The 15,739-nt window shown below is 56.9% G+C and overlaps 6 protein-coding genes across 6 annotated transcripts; 3 read left to right on the top strand and 3 right to left on the bottom strand.

Moving 5' to 3' along the window:
* The first annotated feature begins 767 nt into the window (after window positions 1–767).
* J3D65DRAFT_625200 (uncharacterized protein) lies at window positions 768–1,786 on the top strand. The gene is made up of 2 exons (XM_066800317.1): window positions 768–884; window positions 939–1,786. The coding sequence occupies exons 1-2, from the start codon at window positions 838–840 to the stop codon at window positions 1,471–1,473; spliced, it is 582 nt and encodes a 193-aa protein (XP_066655486.1). The 5' UTR covers window positions 768–837; the 3' UTR covers window positions 1,474–1,786.
* Window positions 1,787–1,948: 162 nt separating this feature from the next.
* Window positions 1,949–6,281, bottom strand: J3D65DRAFT_377243 (uncharacterized protein). Its single transcript, XM_066795749.1, has one exon. The coding sequence runs from the start codon at window positions 5,949–5,951 to the stop codon at window positions 1,974–1,976; it is 3,978 nt and encodes a 1,325-aa protein (XP_066655484.1). The 5' UTR covers window positions 5,952–6,281; the 3' UTR covers window positions 1,949–1,973.
* J3D65DRAFT_625196 (uncharacterized protein) lies at window positions 5,819–6,281 on the top strand. Its single transcript, XM_066800316.1, has one exon. The coding sequence runs from the start codon at window positions 5,972–5,974 to the stop codon at window positions 6,209–6,211; it is 240 nt and encodes a 79-aa protein (XP_066655485.1). The 5' UTR covers window positions 5,819–5,971; the 3' UTR covers window positions 6,212–6,281.
* A 195-nt stretch (window positions 6,282–6,476) lies between these two features.
* J3D65DRAFT_603324 (uncharacterized protein) lies at window positions 6,477–11,094 on the bottom strand (the record flags this gene model as incomplete). Its single annotated transcript, XM_066798199.1, has 2 exons — window positions 6,477–10,812; window positions 10,865–11,094. 2 exons carry the CDS (start codon window positions 11,092–11,094, stop codon window positions 6,477–6,479), a joined length of 4,566 nt encoding a protein of 1,521 aa, XP_066655483.1.
* Window positions 11,095–11,319: 225 nt separating this feature from the next.
* Window positions 11,320–12,450, top strand: J3D65DRAFT_377213 (uncharacterized protein). The gene is made up of 2 exons (XM_066795747.1): window positions 11,320–11,749; window positions 11,811–12,450. Exons 1-2 carry the CDS (start codon window positions 11,507–11,509, stop codon window positions 12,252–12,254), a joined length of 687 nt encoding a protein of 228 aa, XP_066655482.1. The 5' UTR covers window positions 11,320–11,506; the 3' UTR covers window positions 12,255–12,450.
* A 388-nt stretch (window positions 12,451–12,838) lies between these two features.
* Window positions 12,839–15,479, bottom strand: J3D65DRAFT_377217 (uncharacterized protein). The gene is made up of 2 exons (XM_066795748.1): window positions 15,111–15,479; window positions 12,839–15,004 (listed from the first exon to the last, which is right to left on the bottom strand). Exon 2 carries the CDS (start codon window positions 14,984–14,986, stop codon window positions 13,013–13,015), a length of 1,974 nt encoding a protein of 657 aa, XP_066655481.1. The 5' UTR covers window positions 14,987–15,004; window positions 15,111–15,479; the 3' UTR covers window positions 12,839–13,012.
* Between the last annotated feature and the right edge of the window lie 260 nt (window positions 15,480–15,739).

Below are 15,739 nucleotides of genomic sequence, written 5' to 3'. Positions count from 1 at the left end.
TTCAGCGGCTTCTTTTCTTTTGTCCGAGCCATTCGTCTCCTCAGAAACTGTCCGCTGGCTCCGAACGCCGTCATCTGCCCAACCTCGCCGTCCCGTAGCTTGTCCAGACAACAGCCATCCAACAACACTTTTCGCGTGCTTGTGCCTGGAGCTAGGTAATGGTGGTTGCTCGCGCTCATTTCAGCTATTTTGAGTCCTACTGTAAGCTACAGTGGCTAACTGCGATGTCAGAAATGCGACACGGTTCCCCGCAATCCCCTGTATGCTCCCTGTGACAACCCACATGGTGGTTGCCATGATCTGCGGACTCCAGCCATGCCGAGCTTGACTGATGATTACTTCTTTTGGCGCTGTTACTTGATCTTCCATGGGAAAAATCAGAAGATCATGCACACCTGTCCTGCTGCCGTCTGCGAGTTGATTTTGAACTCCCCAGGAGGCAGCTCTGCTGACCTGGAAGCTTACCACAATGAGACATTTTCTTTTTCAAACGCTCGTTTTGGCCCCGCGACTGCTCGTCTGATGCCGGGTGCCTTGCCAGCAACCTCAAACTTGCATGCATGGGCAGCTGGAACATCGTGAACGAAAACGTGAGGAGAGCCGTCGACACCACTGACGTCTACGCCGTCTCCCTGCCATCCTGGCTCGGAACCAGCCTCACCATGCAGCACTTTTGGTCTTGGTCGTTTGCAGCTCTGGTCGTCAAGACCCGAACGAAAAGTCTATAAAAGGACTCTTTGTCCATAGGGGATTCTGATCTTCACCAGCAAACACTTCATCGCCTTCGCTCAGTACCAAGCCCTGCAAATTCCATCGTTAGCTCAACCAGCCGCAAAAATGCTTTCCAACATGAAGCTCGCTCTCGTTGCTCTCCTGGCCTCGACGTGAGTTTTACTCGGCCCTCAACCGACTGGTCCCTCCACACTGACTCGATTCAGCTCCATGGTCGTCGCCGCTCCAGGCCAGCCCAAGTCGGAGTCTTCTCCCAGCTATGCTCCGCCTCCCCCGCAGACCTACCCTGCCCCAAAGACGTCGTGCACCAACGAAGTCAAGACCATCTACTCGACGGGCAAATCCAGCATCGTCGTGACCGAGACCAAGACGGTGCCGCAAGTCATCACGAAGACGGGCGTCAACAGCGAGACATCGGTCGTCACGATCCCCTACACGACCGAAGTAGTCGTGACCAAGCCGTACACCATCACCAAGCCCATCGTCGAGACGGCCACCAAGAGCAAGGTCATCACGACGACCTACACCGAGGTCTTCACGTCGTCCAAGGTCGTTACGGGCGTCAAGAGCGAGACTTCCGCCAGCGTCGGCCACAAGACGTCCAACACGGTCATCACCAAGCCCTACACCACCGTCTTGACTACCTACTCGGCCAGCCTCTGCCCCGTCACTGAGTATAAGCCGTACACCACGTCGTACGTCAAGACCGAGAGCAAGTGCGCCACCAAGACCGGCTGGTAAATTCGGTCCCGTCGTCGCAGTACTGCTATGTTGGCAAGCCTCCTGCAGCCGAGGCGCGACGGCAGAGTGTGAACTGCAGCGGGACGTGAAAGGCAGCTGGAAGTGGGGGATTCGCCGGGTGTTGGGGACTGTCTTCTATTCTTCGTGCGCTGTAGCCACACATGCGCTGGGTGCAGCGCCCTCTTGATCTTTGAGATTTGGCGGATTGTTGGGCGAAGAAAGAGTCTGGAAACACGCTCATTTGCGCAGCAGATATAGGTACATAGCTAGCGGGGCAGAGAAAGTGCTGGAAATGAAATACTTTATCAAAACATAATTGTTTCGCTTTTTTTGGCAAACAGTCTTTGTACCTGTGTTCCTGCAAGTGATGGTGTGGTCAAGTGATTTTCTTCCATTTTCAACACCCTGTGCTTCTACCTGTATCAAAGTACAACATGGTCAATAACCCACTATGCGGCTACGAGGTGGTAGTTCACTGGTATCTATTTTTGTTGGTCTATCTACCTCCTCACCATCCCCTCCGGCCACGCAAATACCACGCGGCGCTCACCCGTTGCGCAATCAAAATCGTGCTCGCCCTCATCCTCCTCCTGTCTCTCTCCTTCTCCATCTTCTCGGTCTACTTCATCCGCGCCCCGTCCCTCGTTACTATCTCCGACAATAAGCTTTTGTCTTGTCACTTTACCACTGAGACCGCGTCTCGACTTCCTCGAAGCCGGGGCTGTGCTGTGTTTCTTCCCTTCTTCCCGGTCTTCTTCATTCTCAGAAGATGACGATGACGACGACGACGACGATGGCAAGTCATCATCTTCTTCCCACGACTCATCACTGTCCTCTCCCGCATCATTCTTACTCTTGCTCTTTCTCTTGATCCCCTCATCCTCATCCACGTCTAACACTTCGCCGCCATGCCCATCTGTCAGGTCACCGCCACTCGCCCTCAATCGCATGCGCGCACGCGTCCACATCCTGCTGCTGCTATCGCTGCTACGAAACTGCGCCACAATGGCCTTTGCCTTTGGCTTTGGTTTGGCCTTCGTAATCATCTTCCCTTTCACTTTCGCCTTCGCCTTCGACCCCTTTTTCGACTTTCCCGTCGCCTCCGCAGCAACAGCGCTAGCACTCTTCTTGTGTGTCACTCCCATAGCCGTGGCAATGTCCCTCTGCCGACCAAAAGCCTGCGCCGACGGCAAAAAGCCAAGTCCATTGATCCAGCGCTTCGTGCGAAGAACAGGAGGCGCATTCACCGCCTGCGCCCCACTCTCGCGCTCATCTGGACTCTTGCGGTTGCAATCCCTCTCTTTGGACTTTTCTTCAACGGAAGGGGAAGAGGAAGATGGTGGAGGACACGCGCAGTCGAGCGCCACTTCGAGCGAGACAAACTTGTCGATGCGGCTCTCTTCGAGCGCGGCGCGCCGGTCGAAGCGGTAGCGTGTGTTGTGAGGCGTGTGGCTCGTGAATACGAGGGTGGGCTTGAATGGCGCGGTGGGTTGTTGATGCCTTTGTGCCTCGTCGTCTTTGTTGATGGTTTTGCTTGAGTCTGAGTCTGAGCTTGAGGGAGACGGTAATGATGAGTGTGTTTCGGTAGCTTTGTCGTTGGTGTGCTGTGGTTTGGTGCGCGAGGGGAGGCGGTGTTTGGCGTTTGTTGATGTTGATGGGGGCGTGTCCGAGTCTGATTCGGAGTCGGAGTCAGAATCCAGGATATCTGACCAGTCTTCTGCCGCCTCTTCTCGATCTTTCTCCTTTTTTGCGTTTGCATCGGTGCTGTTCTCCTTCGCTTCTGTCGGCCCTTCGCCACCACTTCCACCCGCAACCTTTGCCTCTTCACCACCACTGCTCTCATCGCTTGTTGCAGGTCCAGCAACGTCCTCGCCCTGCGGCGACTCATCCCAGACAAAGACGCCGCGATAGATCTTCTTGCCCATCAGACTATGCCCACGCTCTTCGACCTCGTCATCATCTTTCTCAGCACTCGGATCCTCAGCGCCGTCCCACAGACGCGCAAGAATCAAGTCTCGGCCATCGCGTATTGCCTCCGCCACAGCATCCGCCATGCAGCGATCAAACGTGGTAACCGATTCGCGCAGACAATTCAACGCTGCTTCATCCAGCCTCGGTTTGGTCCAGTTTTTGGCTCTGGGTCCTTTTGTTGCTGATGTTGTGACAGGAGAAGAAGCAGCAGTGCTCTTCTTAGCGGTCGTACCTCTGAGCCCGACAACGCGCACACTGACGCCCATCTGCTTCGCGCGGCGCCTCCTGTCGCGCTTGTCCTCACGCTTCTGCCGCTCCTCCACGCGCACTGCGACCATGGTGTCCAGTCTGGCCGCCAACCACCTGTACCTCCCCCCTCCCTCTCCCTCTGCTGAATTGCCCCTGGTGCGCAACTCCTCTGCCAGCAGCGCCAGCGGATCAACTCTGCTTTTGCGCCTGCGCCACCATTTGCCGCCCGCGTTGCGTCGCGCGACAGGTCCGTTCCATTCGCGGCTTGCGATACGCTCGTCTAGCACCCACATGTGGCCGCGTGTCCCGACGCCTGCGTGGCAGAGTTGCACGTCGCGGAAGCGGCAGGATTTGAGGAACGTGAGAGGGCCAGCGCGGAAAGCGTTGGACGACGGGGGCGGCGGAATGAAGGAGTCGAGGGCGGTCGTGGAGAGAAAGGAGAGCGCTGTGCCCTGGGCTGGAGGTGGCGTGATGGGTGGGATCGTGGTAGTGGTAGGGCCTGGGGCGGAGACAGGGGAGAGCGTTGTCGAGAGTGTGAGAGAGAGGGGCGCGTCGGACGTGTCGAAGTCGTTGTTCTTAGGCTCGTCGTCATCCTTTGGAGGGCTTTTCATCCTGCCCTCACTGCAATCTCCCTTTCCCTTTTCCTTTCCCCCTTGGCCTTCGTCCGGCGAAATTGTCATGTCTGGATACTGCGCCGGCAGCAGCGGTTCAGGCGGCGGAGGCAGCATGTTCTTGAAGACCTCACCATTGAGAAACCAGAGCGCGAGCACCGCCGCGCTGAGACTCTCATACACACTGTCAATACTCTTCTTCCTCCTTCTCCCATCCTTCTCCGCGTCTCCTGAGAGCTCAGCCAGCGTCTCGGCCGCCTTCGCCACGGTACCCGCGCTGCGCAGCGCCTTGGTGTCGAGGCGCACGTCGTAGGCGCAGCAGTTTGCCGCGATGGCGAGAATGTCGTGCGGCTGCGTAATCCGGCGAGCAGCCAGGTCGGCAAAGATGGTGGTGCTCATGGCACGCGAAAAGGGGCGCGACGAGGCCGTCTTCATGCCGCTTTTGTGACTCCGGTGATGGCGGCGCCGCCTATGCTTCTCGGCCTCGGCCTGCACGCGGATCTCGGTTGGCGACGTCGAGCCCGTCGACGACACGAAGCCGTAGCGGTGCAGCAGGTTGTAGCGTCCGGCGCGGTGGATGATGGCCTCGCAGGCTGCAGCGCCGGCGGTCGAGTGCGCGTAGCGCGCGTCGGCCAGGTACGCGAGGCAGAACTTGGTAGCGGCGTTGAAGAAGGCGATGCTGCGAATGTTGAGCTCGTGGGGAATGGAGCCAAACAGATCCACGGCGTGAGCTTTGGAAATGTTGCGCGCGTGCGGAATCAGGAGGCGCATCTTTGCTCCGGCGCAATAGTTCTCCTGAAAGATCCACGCACGCGAGAACCATGGGTCCGACGTCAGGCGCGTGAGCAGCAAGAGGACTTGTGTAATGAGCGACTGATCAGTGTCGGCGTGGAAGCGGGGATAGTCTGTCAACGGGTCGACCTCTTCATCGTCCCCCTTCTTCTCGCCGTCAGAAGGCGGCGCCGTGTAGTCGCCGTCGAACGACGAGACCTCGACAATCTGGCCCCTGAGCAGCTTCTCGAGAAGATCCACCTCGTCCTGACTCCACACGCCCTCGAATATGAGCGCCAGTGGATGCTTGGCCCACCGGTACACCAGATCCATGCTCTGCATGGCCGTCTCGTGCAAGTGCGGCCGCTCCTCCTCGTCCTGCGGCACGCACTCGCGGTCAATCCAGACGAGCTCAGTGCCGTGCGATTCGGCGTACGCAACGGCGCGGCTCAGCACGCCATCACGCACCTTGCTGCGCTCGAGCGCTCGCGGGTTCCCCAGCGTCTGAATCTTCCAGCCGCCCGCTCTGGCACTGTCGCAGTTGGTCGACGCGGTCGTGCGGCCCGTCGCCGTGTCGCACAGCGCCGTCGCCACGGCCGGTTTCCAGGGGTACGACACGGCGACGTAGTCGGAGTGGCCGTTGGTCGAGCCACGGCCCAGCGTCGTCGAAAACCACTCGCCTCCGTCTTCCTCCTCGTAGGCTCCGCGCCGCCGCTTGCGTGACAGCCGCCGCAGGCAGCTCAGGTTCCGCGCCCATTCCACCGACTTGAGGTCGCTGAGTTGGTAGTGGTTTTGCACCTGGATCATTTGGTCCACAATGTCGTGCTTGCAGCTGGCCTGTATGTCGGCCAGCGTTTCGCAGAGGTCCGAGTCCATGCCGTCATTGAGGTTTTGCAATGTGGAAGTTGACAGCGATAGCAGGTTTGCTTCTTTTCTGGTGCAGGCCGTTGGGATCGGGCAGTGTCTTGAGCCCGATAATTCTATTATTCTTCGCGCTGATGAAGGGTGATCGTATCAACGGCATCCGTACAGGTGTTGAGGCGCAATCGAGGACGTGCCAGGGGTTTTTCTACTACTCGTCAAGCTCATGGCCTGTGCGTATTGTGGAGGTCGCATGTGGATCTACACGACCGTGACACGATGCTTGTCGTTGCCTGCATTCTGCCTGGAGGCGGTGAGCATTTCAACTGCGCCAGTCACTGGGACATTTAGACGCAGTGATGAGGATTGGAAAGATTTCTTGTCTGTCTATTTCTACCCTCGCGTCACAAACACCACCAATGAACCTCGTCTCCCCCGATGACCTATGCGCCAATGCTATTCAAGAGAGCGGCAACCAATTGCCAGGGTATCTGAGCAAGTGCAACAAAAAGGAGAGACATGTGTATCGTACAACAGCAATCAGAGTTGCATAAACTCTTCAGCCGAGTTGAAATCCGGAGGTGGACGGGTAAAGTTCACCTTGGCCTTTGCATCCACCGACGAGTATTCGGTCGTGACCCAGAGGTTTTGGTCGCGTGGGATGCCAAGTTCGTGACAGAGGGCCTCCGACCGCCTGACTTCGTCCTCTGCAACCTTTGCAATGTCTTGGGGGATCCACACGGCCGGCTTCATCATCCGCAAAGCCTCGTGATGAAAGGCGCGCTGGACCAAGAGGTCGCGCTCGGCAGGCGTCAGGTCTTCCAATTCATCATGGTATCCTTCAAACAAAAATTCACTCTTCGAGCCCGATGTTCCCTCGGGGTCCGTCTCTTCAAATTCTGGGGCATGTTGACCGCCGTGGAGCACAAGATTTTGAGCCATCTGGGCTTTGGTCAGCTTTTTGTACTCGGAGAGTTCAATGTCCTTCTCCTCGGCGCCTCCTTTTGCCTTTGACTTTTGCAGCGCTGGACCGCTATCCGACGAGCCTGTAGTCGTAGGCGAAATTTTGGAAACATCTAGCGGAGCTCGAGGTCCTTCTGGAAGGGCAGCAAGGCGTTGCGTCAGTCTCTCGGCGTGAGCGTGTCTGGAACTGTCCGAGTTGCCACTCTCCTCTGAAGACATGTACGTCTCAGGAGACTTTATTTGTGATTCTGCATTGCCATCGAATGGAGCCTTTTGGGGTTGGGTTGCGCCGTCGTGGGATGGCGTGTTGTAATGCGGATTGCCCGCTGTGGCGCTTTCTGTAGCGGGTTCGTTTGGCGAAGCCGGTGACCGAGAGTCCTGCTGCATCTCTCCTGGACCCTGAGACCTGGATGACTGGCGAGGAGGCCACATCTCAGTGGATGGGCTTTGCTCTTGTTGACCATCTGCTTGATTGGCGGTGTAATGGGAGCCAGGAACGTGAGGCTGCTCCCCAAGCCTCACAAGAGGCTCGCTGGAGTAGGGATCCGGAAGCATGTGAGAGGGCGAAGTTGACCCAGGCTGCATTGCCGCGACATCCTCGGCGGAGCGTTGTGGGTTTAGAGCATCCATGAATCTGGTCTCGAGCATCTGTTCGTACGCATCCTGGCGTGCCTGGGCGTCATCCTCCATTGTGATTGGGACGTAGGTGAACAAGGGACCCAGCGACTTGTTGAGCATGTACTGGTAGATGATGACCCCCACGCCCACCACAATCATGACAATGGCGTGAGGAATGCACACCACATCGCCTTGTTCGTCACGGACGAGGAAAAAGAGTCCGATGAGAACGAGAACCATGACGTAAATGCCCGTAAAGGTCTGGTTGACTGCGCGGGGAAAGAATAGGCCGCCACTGTCTGTCCTCCAGCGGTTGACGTATAAGCAATTGTACCTCTGCACGAGCAGGTAGAGCGATGAGACGATGCACCCAAAGACCAGCATCAACGGAGCGATGATGGAGTAAACGAGGACGATGACGGTGAAGTTTGTGTGAAGCGCAAAAGCCACACCCCACGAAATGGCTGGGAGCTTTTTTGACCTTTCGAACTTTTGTCGCGCAGTGCTGTCGAAAGCTCTGCGCAGGACGAACCACTGGAATAGCGCGGCAATCTGCGACAGTGACATGGAGCTGCTCGTCAGAGCCTGTAGAATCATGTACGAGTAAAAGTAGTTGGAACCCTTGGGCAAGTTCTGAGCCAGAATCTGCGGGACGCTCAAAGGCGAGTTTGCAATCTGCTGAATGACGTTGGTCAAGCCAGACGAGAGCGTGACGACCAAGAAGACCTGCACGAAGAGGAAGATGAACCAGTACGCTTGCAGGTCAAGCTCCACTTGCATGCGAGTAGGCACGCCCGTGAATTCTACCAAAAGTCGAAAAATGTCTGGCAGGAGCAAAAGGAGAACGGCCTGAAGAGCGGGTGGCAAAACACCCTGGATGACCGACTTGAGCCATCTGGGCAGATTGGCAACCCAGTGCAACCAGGTCAACCTGGTCGAAATCGTGTCGAGCTGAGACAAGAGACCGACAAAAGCCATGGGAATGGCCCAAGTTATGATGATTCCAAGGATGATGGCAATGACGGAGGCTGTGCGTATGTACTTGTTCCACCAAGTGATGGACAGGTTGTCCCAAATGACGTTCTTTGGGTCCATTTCGATGATTCTGGGGCCCATGTTTTTGGGCTTGTGGTGGGTAATGCTTTGGCAAGCCATGTGGGCGGCTGCCTGGTGGTTGAATTGGATAAAGGCCGAGTTCATCAGGGGAAATTTGTCAAGATGAGCCTCGTCCGCGGCAATCTCCTTGTTGAGCTCAAGGAGCTGCAGTCGGCAGTAGAGAATGACGTCGACCTTTTTGCCAAAGGAAGGCCACCACGTAGGCCATATCTTCCACCAAATGATGGACCTGGGGAAGAGAGAGATGCGCATCGTCTCTCTATCCTTGGGCCGCTTGTATTTGGTCCATGCGGCGTTTTCGAATTCTTCTTTGAGCTTTGCATCGTAGACTTCCCAGTTGATGATCTTTGGCATTTTCGCGTACTTGTCCTTGGTCTTCTTGCTGATTTCTTGCTTCTCAGCCATGTCATCAACATTTTCGACTGCTTCTGTGGTGGGCGCCGCTTCCACTCTGTGCGTGTGTCTCATGTCGCTGGTAGTAGCCGAGGAGGGAGAAAAGTCGGGTTGTGGGCTGGCTCGCGTGATTGGATACTCATCATCCTGAAGGTGAGAGGGCTCCGGGCTCGGGAAAGAGCTGTGCTTCCGAAACAGACGCCGCGGATTCAGGTGGTGGCCATCCTGTTTATGTTTGTTCTGTTCCAACTCAGCGATTGTGTTGCGCTGAGGGTATTTTGGCAGGTTCAAAGCCGCAGACTGGGGGACCTCAGAGCCGGGCACTGGCGAAGTGTGGCCTCGGGTAGCATCATACAAGTGATGTTGCTGGCTCGACCACCTTTGTTGGAGGACACTTGCAGCTGACGGGTCGTCATGAACTGGAGGTGTTCCGGACTTGTGAAGGTAGTCGCTGTGGCGATGCGTGAGGGTATGTCTCACGTCAGGCTCAGTCTCATTCGAATCTGGCTGGACATCTGCTTGGTGGCCATGCGCAGTATCAGGACCATGGTGGAGACGGTCGCTGCTGGCAGCCAAGTTGAGAGTTGCGTGCTCGAGATCAGATTCTATTGCCGTGGCGGCTCTGGAGGCGCGGAAATTGGACTGGGCGTGTTGGTGGTCGTGGTGAATGTGGTCAGGATCGATGCGAGGTTCTCCATCAGAATCGTGGGCTCCGTCGTGAGTCTGGGGAAGGTGTTGTTCGGGGATTTGGCGGATGGGATCGTCTTTGAGATCTATGGGCCGGGGACCTTTGAGACGACTGGCTGCTCCCGTAACTTGACCGAGAGTGTTCTGCCCAAACTTTGTAACGCCGTGGCCAACTTTGCCAACTGCCCCAATTCCCCAATTCACCGCACCAAGACCACCGCCGATAAGTTTCTTGGCAGTGGAATCCGACACCTGCATCTGTTCTCTTTTGGCTTTCAGTTGGTCGACGAAATTGGTTGGGTTCTGGGGGTTGCCGGTAGAGTGGCCCGGCCTGTTCATCATTTCGACGGCAAGTGCGTTTAGCTCCATTTCGTCCTTCCGGACCATCGCTATTCTTTCCTTGCGTGTCGCCTGTTTAAGCTTAGGATTCTTCAGCGCATCCTTGCGCATGTCCCAAGCCTTTTCATGACAAGCTCGAACGAGGGCCGTCTCCGCGTTCTCGAGCCTCCTGGTGAGCTCGAGTTGCTTTCTCTTCTTGTCCAGCAAGTCCCCAAAGTCACGGTTGACCCAAATATTGCGGATGCCGCCGGGAAAGACGTCGAAAAGCTCGTCGAGTGCTTTGACGTGGCACCACTTTTCGGGAATGTTTTCGACCAGGACGGTAGTAGCAGAGGCTCGGATGCGATGTGACGGCGACGTCATCCATTTCTGGCGGACCTCGATGTAGTAAATGAGTTCGTTATAGATGACGTAGCAGAACCATACGATGACGACAATGGCCATGACGAGGTGACCAGAGTACCTGTTGGTGTGCTTGGCGTCCAGATTGCCCCAGGCAAATCTGTCGAGGCCCCCTTCGGACTTATCGGCCACGCCGACCGAGTTGAGAGAAACGACAATTGGTGTGACGACGCACGCCAGAGGGAGGAATAATTTGAGCTGCATGAAAAAGAAGCGGACAAAACAATAGGCGTCCAAGCCGGCTCTTTGGATGAACACATTTCTCCTGGTTTCGATGACGGGCTTGATCCACGTGAACAGCCCGCTCCTAGGGGGTTCCATTCGTTGTCTCTCAGGCACTAGACTGGATGCTGGTGCGCTGGAGGCGTGGTCAGCACATGGCAGGCGTGATATGGTTGGAAAGAACTCACTAGATGCGACGGATGTTGGTACGCAAGATGGTGAATACGAAAAGGCAAAAGCCCAGAGCCACAAGACCGACTGCGCAAGAAGCGGTAAGCTGTGCTAGAGACATGCCCTCATCTTCTTGCGCGGTGCCTGCAGCGGAATTCCAGGCGTCGCTGATGTTGACATCTGCCCGTTTCCAGGTTGTGCCTGCGCCTCCATCCCCGGGCTGCTTGAAGGACGCGGCGAGTGACATGGTGGCGGCTCTAGGACGTAGGAAATTTAGATTTTAGGATCTGAGGGGCGGAAGCGGCGACGGAGGAGAGGTAGCAGGATGCCGCGCTCTTGGAATTCAATCGAGGGTGAGCGTTGAAGGGTGCGTGGGTGCGTGGGTGCGTGGGTGCGGTGATTTCCTTGTTGAGAGGAGAGGGCGACCCCACCACGGTGGTGGCTGTCGTCACTGGAGAAGAGCAGTCGTAGGGCGTCTTTTGCAACTGCCGGAGGAGAAACAGTGGCAGCGTTCCTTCTTGAAGCTTCATGTACGGTTCATGTGCTTTGGAGTCCAGGTCCTGTCGTGGCGTCGCGCCTGCAGGTCAGCAGGGAGACGGAGAGCAGACGCGCAGTAGGGGCACGACGTACACCAAGTACTGCGAGAGGGGCCGTGTCGCATGAAGCTTGGTGAGAGGGCGGGTGAGTGGTGTGTGGAAGAAGCGGAGGAGGAGGAAGAAGAAGAAGAAGAGAGAACCAGAGTCGTCAAGTTGCTAAGGTACGTACCTTACGCTGTAGAGCCGGCGGCCGGGCGTTGTACCGGCCGACCAGTGCACCGGACCGTCCGGTCTGCCTCGACCACCGACATCATCACCACAAGCCATCCACTCAAAAACGCCATCAGGTCCAGGCCCATGCACTGTGTCTGTCAACCGTCAATTCCTGTTCTCGTCGCTCTTGTTCAACACTCACCTGTCCCTCCAGGTCCGCCAGTCCGCCAGTCCGCCAGTCCTCCAGTCTCAGCATCGTCGGCCTTGCGACACGCTTGATCGGCACCTCACCCACAGCTACCCTACCCTACCCACTACCCACAGCACACAGTCCACCTCCGCTCGTTCAGAAAAGGGCATGCGAGGCATGCCACCGGCGCCAGCTCGCCGGGCCATGACCTCACCCTCGCCGTCGCTGGCCAGCCAGGAAGCAAGGGAAATCTGGATCGGCGTGCACCACCAACCATCACAAAGGGACGTGTCGTTGGCGGCGAGGTCAGCACAAAGTTTGGCCCCAAGGAGTCGCAAAGCGGTTGAAACCTTGTCGCTGCGGGTTGAAACATGCTGCATCCCTGGGCCTCCCACCGGCTTCTCGAATCAAGAGCCACTGCCACCTCCACACTGCGTGAGCCACACTCAGATCCAGACCCTTTTCTAGAGTCGACTTCTTGTCTCTTTTTTGATCCTTCGTCTCTGCTCTTTGTTGCTCTACAACCTCCATCCTCCTCGCCAAGCTGCCGGCTCCCATCCGCCCGCTGCGCCTCACCCGCTGCCCTCGCTGCGTTTCAAACCGCCGTGGTCCCTGCGCCCGGGTCCCTCCCTCGACCCTTTGCGGGGAACATGCAGCTTGCAATCGACCTCGACTACGCTCGTCATTCCTCCTCGCATATGACCACCTCGCAGACCTGCTGAGAACAAGAATCCGCCTCCCCCCCTGGCAACGGCTCGAAACTCGGAGACAGCTTGTGGCGACCAGCGACTGGTCAGGTACGCGCGCACGTTCTTTGCAAACCTCGGCTGCCAGCGTGCGTGCCACAAGGCGGCAATCAAATAGACCAATCAACGTCATTCAGGGCGAGCCAAGAGAATGGCGTATCCGCATCGGCAAAAAAAGAAACGAGAAATTCATGGCGAGAAATCGTCAGTTGCACGAGGCCAGGCCGGACTCCACTTGTTGGTGTGCTGGCAGAAAACTGCCGGATGCACAGCCACAGCACCACCAAAGATAACCCAATTGGACTGATACAGCATGTAATTCCAGGACAAATCCACGATGGCTTTCGCAGTCTCCTTCGGTCGGCAATTCCCGTTGTTTGGCCCATTTCACTCTACATTTTTAGGGCGCAGATGTAGCGAACAAGGAACAAGGTCAGTCTCTTCCGTCGTTCTACACTCACGCATGAAATCTTCTACTCTTCACGAACCCCCATACTTGTATTCGTTTGGTGCCGGGACTGGCAGCTTTTGCAACTCGAGCTCGACCTCTCGGCCCTCTTGACACGCGCAGGCCGGCGTGGCGTAGATCATCCGTCCGACAATGTGTCCGTCTTTGACGAGAATTGCGATGCCATCGGAACGCGTCTGGGCGTATTTCAACCCGGGAATCCTGTACGCTACAGCTCCGAGAGTTTCGGAAAGGAGCTTGTATGGAGCGACACGGAACAGAAAACGGCCATGACACGCAGGACATGCGATGCCGACAATGGCACCAGAAGCTCCCATGTGCATCGTGCCGCCGTGGTGGTAGGACCATTTTAGCGGGGTGAGCTCTGGATTTCCCCCCAGTTCGGTCGTGGAGAGCCCCATTGCGTCCGCAATCCAGCATGCATTTGGTGCTCCCCACGGGTCTTCGAGCGGAATGTTGTATCGCAGAGTGAGGAGGTGTTTGAGATGCTGATATCGATCCTTGCGTGCCAGGCGGTCGAAAATGGCTTGAGGATTCTGGCCGTAGATACGCCCACCCACCGTCTCTACAAAAGCTTCGATATCGGGCCCCGTAAAATCCAAGGCCAGTCGCGCAATGTATGAAAACCCCAGAATGTCGGACGGATCCCTGGCCGCGAGCTCGCCGTAGCGGAACCTGCGCAGAAAATGGACAGTCCCAATCTCGACGCACTTGAGCAGCACCTTGTTCCCCCGAACGGTGATTCCGTTCTTGATGCTGGCCGGCAAGACGGGTCGGTCCAGTCCCCAGGTGTTGACGTCGTTGAAGCCGTGCTCGATCTGCGGATGCCCCGACTCCCTCACCGACGCCGGTATCATCAGCAGCGGACTGTAGTCTCCGCGACTCACACATGACATTGCAATCTGTAAGCACGCCGTCTGCGGATCGTTGCGCAGCTTCTCCGCCTCGATGTCTGCCGCCACCATGCCCAACAGCGCGTAGAAAAAGTCGCGCGCCTGCGTCAAGCGCCGCCGCGACAGCAGCACAAAGGCCTGCGCAAACTCGGTTGTCCCGCGCACCTTGAGATCATGGTGCACCTGGCACAGCTGGCCGAGCATCCACGGCTCGAGATTCCGGCCGCCGGCCCCGATGCTGTTGACAATGGCGCCAATCTTGCCCCCATCGCCCTGCTCGCGCACCTCTCTCAAAAACGCCCTGTCCATCTCCCCCAAAAACACGGTGTGCCCCGCGTCCTCGATAACACCGTCGCGCAGCATCACGCGCTGCCGCGGGCTCTGCACTAGCTCCATGGCCGTCCACATGCGGCTGAACCACGCCGCGTTGCACACGCGCACGATGCCCGTCAGGCGCTCGCGCGTTGTCGCGCCCCGCCGCATCAGCGCCAGTGCTGCGCTGTCCACGTCGTCCAGGTGCACCAGCGTGTACGCCGCGCCAGCATAAATCCGCGGGATCTGCGTCAGAATCTTTCGTTTGGCCTCGTCGGCCCACTGCGGCACGCTGATGTAGTCGTGCCACAGCTCGAGGGACGTGGAGTCGTTCTTGTGTGCTGCTGCGAGCCCGCGGTACACGCCCATGGGCAGCGCGTATGCCAGCCGTCGCGCCTCTTCTACGGCGCCGTCTGTTTGTTCTCCCCGCCTGTATTGCACCGCTGCTACCGTGCTGTGCCACACGTGCGACACGCTGACGTACGCGACGCCGGAGAGGCATGTGGCGTGTCGGTCGTAGAGGAGAAGGGTGTCGTTTTGCTCTGGCACGGTGATTTTGTGGGAGGGTGGCGGTGGTGGTCGGGGCGGTGGGGTTGGAAGGGTGGTTCGCGAGAAGTTGTTCATGATGTACGATTCCAGCGCAAAGGTGCGGACGAGGGGCTGCGTTGATGCTTCGATGCCGCGGTCGCAGACGCAGCACGTTAGAGCCGTGGGGGTAGTATTGTGCCATAGGGCGTCGAGTGTTGGGCTTTGGGATGAGGAGGAGGCGGAGGCAGCCATGGGATGGGAGTATGTGTACTAAGGTAAGGTAGGTGGTTTGTTTGGATAAGGGGTTGGGGAGGGGTGAAATGGGGAGGTTTTCTTTAGGTTTGGAAAAGTAGTGAGTGGTTTTGCTATGACTGACCTGATTGATGATGATGCGGGGAGGAGGGGTAGGAGGAGGGGAAGGCGATAGTGGGGGCCGATCAGGCGTCTGTGAATACTGTATATAGGAGCGAGTACAAAGTCAGCCTCAAGAAGAGGCTCCGTATGCACAATATACATGTAAGCAGAGTGCAGCTTGGCAGTTGATTGCAGGCATGAGCAGTTACCGATCACGATGATGATCACCATGATGGTTCTGTCAGCGCCGCCGGCCAGCCAGCCTCATCGGGTGCATATCTAAAGCCAGCGAATCGGAATGAGCGCTGTGCGTGAGTGAGTGGCCCCTATACTCTACTCGGTTGTCCATCTGTCTGCGTGATGGAGAGGGGAGAAGGGAGAAGAAGAGCACAGAAATAGGTAGATGCATGTTCTCAGCAGCAGTGGTAGGAGCAACGGCAGTAGCAGCGGTAAAAATCACCAGTGCCATGAGACGATGCTTAAAAGCTCAGTCCAAATAGTGTAAGTATTCTGGAAAAACATCACAGCATGTAGAGTACAAGATAGTAGACTAGGGCCGGCTTAATTTGTGTTCATTCTAAAGTTGTACTAAGCATAGTTTTGGAAATAAGTACGACGCGGCAGATAAAGGAAATAGGGAGGGGAAAAAGA

Source organism: Phyllosticta citribraziliensis (assembly GCF_038025025.1).
Source record: "Phyllosticta citribraziliensis strain CPC 17464 chromosome Unknown J3D65scaffold_6, whole genome shotgun sequence".
Lineage (NCBI taxonomy): Eukaryota > Fungi > Ascomycota > Dothideomycetes > Botryosphaeriales > Phyllostictaceae > Phyllosticta > Phyllosticta citribraziliensis.
Note: the sequence above shows the minus strand (reverse complement) of the source record. Positions and strands in the feature narration are given on the sequence as shown.